General features: G+C 39.6%; 1 protein-coding gene across 1 annotated transcript; it reads left to right on the top strand.

Moving 5' to 3' along the window:
• The first annotated feature begins 2,723 nt into the window (after positions 1-2,723).
• On the top strand, positions 2,724-7,983 carry LOC148371523 (protein LRATD2-like). Its single transcript, XM_088326051.1, has 2 exons — positions 2,724-3,141; positions 5,556-7,983. Exon 2 carries the CDS (start codon positions 5,597-5,599, stop codon positions 6,410-6,412), a length of 816 nt encoding a protein of 271 aa, XP_088182177.1. The 5' UTR covers positions 2,724-3,141; positions 5,556-5,596; the 3' UTR covers positions 6,413-7,983.
• Positions 7,984-9,018: the final 1,035 nt, after the last annotated feature.

Here is a 9,018-nt window from a genome sequence, read left to right as displayed (position 1 = left end):
AAATACCACTTCATAATACTATTAGACAAAACACGACCAGAAAAATATTACTACAGAAGTATTACAACCAAACTACTGCAAAAATACAACTAGAGCAATACTAGTATTCCATATTACTAGTATTAGTAATATGGAAATACGACAAAAAGACTTCAATAAAACTACAGTAATAATTTACTAGAGAAATACTACAAATATAAATCAATTCTACCATATAAATAATACAAAATACAACAGAAATAGTACAAAAATACGAAAAAAATTTTAGAGTACAGATTTCTACAAAAACACAAATGATTAAATTACTGTAATACTACATAAAATAGTACAACATACAACCAAAATACTAAGAACTTTTTACTATGGAAGAACTACCAAAAAATCTACTACAAAAAAACGACTGAACTTGAACAAAAATCCAACTACAGAAATACTATAAAAAATACTTGAAAAAAGTAAAACTACTGTTATGCTTAAACTAAATATAAAATGAAGTGTTTAAAATAGGGACCTTATATATTATTTTTCTTGAATTGTAATCGGTTTAAAACCCATTTGATGAGACTAACTAATGTAGTTAAAAAGAACTATACCATGTAAATGTCGGCATGTATATTTATTCCCAACAAGATCGGCCCATTGGCTTAAAATTTTGGACCCCATGCGGTTCCCGACACTAAATCGTTGCCTGTCCCTGGATCAGAACATAAAATGAGTTCTAGTAGGTATGGATATTATCAAGCAATAGGGGGCCCCAAATCTAATTTTGCCTTGAGCCCCATGAAGGCTCAGGCTGGCCCTGCTTAAAACGAACATCCAATTCATGCAAAAATAATACGGCACAAGGTGAGTTTTATGGTTAAGTTATGCATTTCTGTTATGGTTTGGGATTGTGGTTTGCCAAAAATGAGCAGTGGTGGTTCTACACTCAACTACTGCCCGGGGGAGACCACCTACAATGACACAAATACTTTAGTAATATATAGAAATACACTATATTTATAAAAATTGCAAATATTTATCTAAAAAAAATCTTGAATAATAAATACATTGAAATCTTATTCAATAATGGCATCAAGCAGATGAATTCAACTAAAATTGAACAATCGATTTGTTTTATCACGTGATTATTGAGCTACTAAGTACGTTGAATACAGATGCTGCCCTACTTACGAACGTTCGTACAAAGAATTTGTTCGTAAGTTGCTTCAGTGCTCTATTTTGTATGTTTAAGGTTTTATATAAGTATTAAAGGCTTGTATAAGTAACCTGTATTGTTTTGCACTAAAAAATAAACATTTCATATAGTATGCTCTATAAAGATAAAGTTGAGTTTGATTTACTTTTGGAAGATGAGCTTCAAGAGTTGGGCGACTTCCTCGGTGGTAGAAAGTGGCCGCAAAAAAGCGTTCTGACCATTATTTTCAACCGCACCAAACTTTCTTATTCTACTTTTGTTTCAAATGAAACGGCTCGCCTCTTCTTTACACTTCACACCAACCATATATGGATGCACGTGATATTAAACGATAAAAACCTCAAAGTTCATAGCGCGCTAGCAATACACTACATGTTGTTATGATTACACACGAACCAGGAACTAGAAGCCGGATTTCTTCTTCGATGTGGATGCTGGGTGACCTCTCGCAGCGCCACACGATGGAAAGAAGCACTACAGTAATTTCGTTTACTCGGAAAAAGGTGCACATGATACAAAATCTAACTTACAGCAATGTCCGGATAAAAATTTGTATCTACCGTTTCACGTATGTCGAATGGTCGTAAGTAGGGGAGCGTCTTTAAATGCAAATAGGCGTGTACACAATTCTGTTTTGACGCTGATGATTGTAGTACCATTTTGGCCTTGCAGAGGACGCCAAGACCGGTTTTCTAAAATAGTTACATTATTTCTATTTTTTATTTTTTTTTATCAAACATTCATCATTACAAACAAAATTGGCATAACGGGGCGGTAAAACACTCGTCTTGTGATCAATGGGTCACAGGTGCGATTCCTGGCTCCTCCGTGTAATGTGTCGAAGTGTCCTAGGGCAAGACACTGAATCCTTAATGCATGGCTGAGACTGCTATCGGTGTGTGAGCGTGTGTATGAATGGGTTAGTGTGAAGCAAATTGTTAAGCAATTTTGGGGGGGTTTTCAGTGACTTTAAAAGCGCTATATGAATACAGACCATTTACATTAATGCATACCTGTCAATCTCCACGGCTCAATGCCCTTACAAACGTGTTAATCTATGTAGTTTAACATGTTGTACATGTGTTTCGTTATGTCATATATATTGTTAATTAACATGTTGTCGTGAGATACTGAGTTGCTTGACATGAATGAGGTTTATTATAAAAAAAGTTCAAAAATGAAGTAGCTTGGACGTTTACCGTAGAAGGAAAATACATGCAATTTTCTCATTCAAATTATGAATTCATTTTCTGCATTAAATTATTGTTGGTAATATACTGATTAAAGGGATAACCACAGACATGTCCTTTTTCATTTTCTCCTTTTATACTTCCTTTTTTCTTAACTTCTTCATACAACATCATAATTCGTAATATAATGCATCAAAGCAAGTGAGCCGTTTGAGAGCCGGCTCTCTTTAATGAGTTGAGACGAATAATCCGGTTCTCTAAAAAGAGACGGACTTCCTTTCACTACATCAAACCGCTTGCTTCGTTCGCAACGGAAAAAAAACCGATACCGAGATAGAGGCTTCCGCGGCGAACTCGTTTGACTTGATTGATTTGCCGTTTCGTGATAGTCGGTGTATACCGGATGGTAGCCATAATTGACATATTTGCGTTTTTCCGTCCAGATTTTCTCGTACGTCATACACGTCTTAAAATGCATCATAAACGTACTTTGTACGGCAAAAATGTACAAAATGGTGGTGTAGTAGTAGTCTGTACAGCCCTTGCAAATAAACTTGACTATGTGCGCAAATGAGGTAAACAAAAGGCGTACTGTGCCTTTAAATCCTAACGCCTCCCAGGAGTAGAAGGCTTCCTCGAGTTCCCTCTTAAAGCATTGCAGTGTCCCACAGCGGAGTACACTTCAAAACAACGGCATGAAGCGGACTGGAGAACCCCGCGAAAGGAAATAAGTCTTCATTTTCTTCTCCACAGGTGAGTCCTTTGACGATACGGTTTGCGGGAGAGTGACCTGTCTTGGGACTAGCACACGTTGGAAAGTGAGACAACAGGTGGCTGGTGACTCACCTGTCGGGATAGTGGATTAGCGGATCGAGATGAGCATAAGTAGCCCGTTTGAACTCCGTGTGTTTGTCCACGCAAGCGGGCAGGATTTCCGCCACGGACATGGATTAGAAAGGCTACTTTGGATAGCGTGTTTAGCAACAGGTGGATCCCGTTTGTCTTAACCCCCTTAGAAGAATGCAAGAGTTTTTAAAACACATGTTGTTACTAACCAGTGTTGGGCAGGTTACTTGCTAAAATAGTAATTAGATATAGTTGCTCTCTACGACAGGGGTCTTAAACTCAACTGAGTCGGGGGTTGCCGAAGCTAGGATCCTGGTGATGTTGGCCCAAATGGGGTTTTCCACAAAAACAGCGCTAATTTTAAAATGTACATATATTTTCCGCTGTTCCTAAAGGGACAGTGTTTTAAATTTGTCCACTAGATGACACTGTTATGTGTAGTGCAACCAAAAATGAGTCCAGGGAAGACCACAAACTACGGAGACTAAAAGTGAGCAAAAAGATTTCTTTCATTTTTTTTACCCAGCCTTTCTTAAATAAATACAAAAACAAGCTAAAAGGGTTTATTTAGGAAATGAAAAATAAAATAAGAAAAAGATCCATTAGTGATCCCAAGAGCCAAGAAGAAATCAGCAGGTTCGAGAGCGTTCTCCATTCGGGCCCCGGTGCTGTGGAATGCTCTTCTCCTGATATTCGATCTGCAACCTCAGTGGAACTGTTTAAATCTAGGCTTAAAGCACACCTCTGTTCTATAGCATATGAACAACCTATATTTGATGTTGACAATATATATGTAATGTTTGTTCATGCGACATCCATTGCAACCTGGTCATCCTTGGAAAGGGGGATTACCTCAAGTGCGGTCCCTTCTCAAGGTTTCTTCATTTTCCTTATGTTGAATAATCTGTGATCTGTCTAGCTCTTTAAGACTATTTATGATTATTTGAATAAACATTACTTGACTTAAAGGAAGTAGGGGGAAAGTCAGCAAGAAAGGAATTAAAGAGACGAAGGACAAAAACCCCAAAATAAGCAAATTTCTCTTTTTTTTCGTTTCATTTTTACATTTGTCTTATTTTTTATTTATGTCTTTTTTTACTTTTTCATTTTCCTTTGCTTTTTTTCTTGAATTATACTTTTTGTCTTTTTTGTTTCATTTACGTCTTTTCTCTTTTTTCCTATTTTGTCCCTTTTATTTTTTATTTTTTTAAACATATTTATTTCTCTTGATCTTCTTTTCATAAGTAATGTGCTGTGTTTCGGTCACTTTGACTCTTCGATTTCATCTTTTTTCCGTTGTGCTTTTAGCACTCGTTTCCGTGGCACAAAAGAATACAGCAACATCTAGTCGGGAAATAATACACACTGTCCCTTTAAGTTAAGTCATGTTTATTTGCATAGCCCTTAATCACAAAGAGTCTCAGAAGGCTGCACGAACCACAGATTATTGCAAACCCACTTTCATGTTAAAGCAGGGGCCTCAAACTATCATTCTGGGGGATGCAATTGGCTCCCGGGCTGTGAGTTTGAGACCCCTGCCTGTACTACGACTTCCAAAAGGTAACTGAGTTAGTAACTGAATTACGAACATAGTAGAAGTAACTACTTACCAGGGAAAGTAACTATTTCCTTTACTTTAAAAAGAAGTTCTATGTCATGGAGTTTAACATTTTTGGAGCAAAATAGTGTGTGTGTGTGTGTGTGTGTGTATACTTATGTTTCTGTAGTGCAGTGGTTGGCACATTCACCTAACACGTCAAAGGTTCCCGGTTTCAGACGAGTGGAGAGGGATAGGCGCCTAAAGGCTGTACTTGCCCAAGACACACTACATTAAATTGTATCTAGCTAACTTTTTACATTTTTGTTTTGCAGACTAGCTAACGTTTTACCATAGAGCCATAGGTTCCCAAACCCTGGCCTAGACCACCAATTAGAAATATGTGGAAAATACAATGTTTAGTTTTTCAGATTGTAATAAGATTTGATAAGGTAGCAAGTAAGGCTTTAAGCTATTGTCTCACCTGTTTTGCCTATGCTACTTTCATCTGCAGGCACCTAATAGCAAAAAGAAACCAAGCGAGAATAAAAAGCCATTTTTGTGTGTTCCAACTCTGATTACTCAATGTTAGTAGCTCTTGCAGTGATTATTTCAGTTTGGGACAAAATTTGAGAGTGGTTCCTTTCAAAAGACACCGAAACCATCCATATTCTCCAAACGGTTCAAGAGCAGCATTCAATTTACTTTGGGTATGTCCTAGATTGGGATTTTAGGGGAGTTTTACAGGAACGTTAAGGGATTAATTATGTGTTTGTCCATGTAGGCAGGTTCTGCTGCAGTGCTCTGTGTCCACCTCTCACCTTAATGGGGAACCAGGTGGAGAAACTTACGCATTTGAATTACGTCGAAGTGCCCACGTCCGACCTTTCCGGCTTCGACCCGGACGTCGACGACAGACCACGTATCGGAGTGTCTTATATTTTCTCCAGCGACGCGGGCGATGAGGAGGACGATAATTCAGAGCCCTTCCCGACAGAGGACCCTCTCGCGGGGCATCAAGAGAAACCTTTCGACCCCGAAGACGATTTGGAGTGTTCGGTTTACTTCCGAGAGGAGTGCGTGTTCCAAAGGGGCGGCGATTCCACCACGCACTCGGCGGAGAGCCTGCTCAACAAGTGCTCACCTGGAGATATTCTGGAGTTTGTGGCCAAGGGACAGTACCCCCATTGGGCCGTGTACGTTGGCGATTTCCAGGTGGTCCATTTGCACCGGGCCGAGATCAAGAACGGATTTCTAACTGACGTGAGTCAGGGTAAAAGAGGCCGAATAGTCAACAACCTCTACCGGTACCGTGCGCTCCAGCCAAAGGTGATCGTCCGCAACGCCGTGGACCATGTGGGCTCCAGAGACCGAGAACTCTACTGGAGGAACTCCGAGTGCTTTGCGGCCTGGTGTCGTTTTGGACGCCGGGAGTTTAAAATCGGCGGGGAGATTAGGATCGGAAAACAGCCGTACTGTTTAAAAATGAACTTTTCTGATAAAAAGAGCCACATCCTGGAGTTTCAGAGCCTGGAGGATCTGATCATGGAAAGGAGGAGAAATGACCAGATAGGGAAGAACGATGTGATTCAAGAACTTGCCAATCATCTAAAAACTGGAGACACCTCTTTGGATACCTAAAACTGTTCTAAAGCCATTGGGCCACAGGGGACTGAATTTTGTTTTATTTAAAAGTACATGTGTCAAACCTTTGTGGACTTTGTGACAATGCTGAGAGAAGCACAACGGAAAAATGAGCCACAATTAATTTGTTTGCAAAGCACCCACTGTACACTGAAGATCAAAATTAGAAAACTTGTATAAATATTTAATAGTTTTGGTAGAATACCATTTTCATTGTTCCACAGTTAAATGGCATTTTATTGTGTCTATGTCATGTACTACAACACGTTTTTCACATTCTTCTTCCAGCCTCCTCCATAGTTAGGTGATCATAGTGGGTTTCTTGGCAATAACTTTGTCACCAAGGATTTTCCAGAGGTTCTCCTTTGGGTTGAGATCAGGACTCTAGGCAAGTCATACCATTAATTCAATGTTTTCACATTCAAGTAAATTCATTCCCCGTTTTGCTGGACATGGAAGTCTGCCGGACTTTACTCCATGAACGCAAGTAAGGAACCATGTGCTGTCGAAGAAGGTTCTTATACACATCTGCATTTACTCAGACGTGTAATTGTACAAGAGGCCTGACTCCTGCTGCAGAGAGCATGCCCCAAACCATGACACTTCCTCACTCACCTTTCACTGACTTTTTGACACTCTTTTTGGGTTTGGTCTTTCTCAAATGTGTCGCCGAACATAATGCTTCTCATCAGACTCAAATAAATTTAGTTTGTCCAGATGAAAACGAGCAATCTGCTGCAAAGGGCTTTTTGCCCTGCGACTGGCTGCCTACGAGTTAGGGGCACAAAGATGGCTAGGATGGGCTCCAGCATCCTCCGTGACCATAATGAAGATAAGCAGTGCAGAAAAAGGATGGAATGGATAGTTGATCACCACTACAAGAGACTAAATCTTAGTGAAGAATATCCACGAGTCCCTTAACCGCATGGGTCGTCCGGGCACCAATGAGGACGCAACTCTGGACAGTCTTTATAATTGTTGACGGTTGTGGTAAAGCTGACACCAGTCCATTCCTTGATGTTGTCGGTCCATATTTTTTTTCAGTCTTTTTGCTCTAAATGGAGCTCTTTGTGCTTTCCAAAAGGTGAGCCACTTGATCCGACAGCTGCACAATTTTGTTTTTGTTTTTCAGTGCTCATCCACAGGGAGTACTGCTTAGTACGGTTTACTGCCGTCCGTCATGGTGTCGTCACATAGGTTGTGTGTGCAAAGGGTCAGTAGTATTCTCAATGTAACTCCTGAATTCATGTTCCAGTTACCAAACAGCAAAGTTTTGTTTAGCATGCATAACATCATGACACCATTTTTTTTTAAGGTTTACGTTTCACGTTCCATAGTGGTGATCACATCATGTAAGTGTCCCACAACAAAACAAAACGTGTGTGTAATCCTCAAAGAGAATACTCTTTACATGTTGAATTCAAAGGCATAGAATATTTTTGGGGCCAAAGAGACTAATAAGATCACTAGAAGTGACATCATATTTGCCTCATCTATGTAATACTATTCCATGATCTTTTGTATCAAATGCTTCATCTCAATAAATACACATTTTAACAGCCTTTAAATTATTGTCTATTGCAGTGATTATTTATTATTTGCATGACTACTAATCCTGATGACTGATTTGTTCTAGACAAAGTAATGCACTTCTTTTGTACCTCCAGTAGTAGTAGTAGTAGTAGTGTTAGACTACCCCATTACTTGAAAAATAACTCGGTTACGTAACGCCATAATTCCCCACAGTGCCAAAGACACAGTGCTACTATTCCCTTGAATTAAAGAAAAGTTAGTTGAACATCAGGACATCTGTGACTTTAAAAATCACATGGAGCATCTTAAAAGTACTCCCTTCCTGGCAAGTGGGACAACGTGGACAGGAAACTACAGAGAGATAAGGATATGTGTGTGTTGTTTAGGTACACAGAGTCATCGTCATTCTCCACCCTTCTAATAGAGTTGTTATCGTGAAGGACTTATCGTTGGTTCGCCACAGCAGATTCCAACGGAATTTGCTGCAGGCGGCAGCTGCTCTTTGATGAACTTTGCTAAAGTTGAATTCAGGTAAAAAATACAAAGTCAGCCTGCTGGCAACTTCTCTAAATGCTTTCACACACCGTGTGCAAGCCATTCTTTATTGTTGATCCCTATTTCCTATCATTGTCCTCCAAGACTTCCCAGAGACCCCAAGAAAAGCAGGCATGTGTGTCCTTGAACGTTCCATTGTACACTAAGAATTATTTCCGGTAAACGAGCAAATTCTGCACGTGACATGTCCAACTGAAGTGTTTACTTGGAGTCTGCGGATCGATCCAATTTTCAATATTATCAGTACTAAGCAAACACTTGTATCAGATCGATACGATTGTCCTGGGATCGATATTTAACTCTTCCAACAAGTTCCTCAATGCGCTCCTTCTATATGTAGAGAGTGCAGTCCATCTCTCTCACCCAGCACCCTCGGCGACTCTCTAAATATATGCTTGTTTTTGCTGCAGGAAGATCGCTTTAAATTATTCATTTGGTTTAGGATTTAATTTGGTGTTTACCGAGTTGCCCAGCGCATGGTGCAATCCTCCAAACATATTGTGTTTTAGCTTTGA

Source organism: Urocampus carinirostris, chromosome 2 (genome assembly GCF_059441175.1).
Source record: "Urocampus carinirostris isolate Australia breed hairy pipefish chromosome 2, RoL_Ucar_1.0, whole genome shotgun sequence".
Lineage (NCBI taxonomy): Eukaryota > Metazoa > Chordata > Actinopteri > Syngnathiformes > Syngnathidae > Urocampus > Urocampus carinirostris.
Note: the sequence above shows the minus strand (reverse complement) of the source record. Positions and strands in the feature narration are given on the sequence as shown.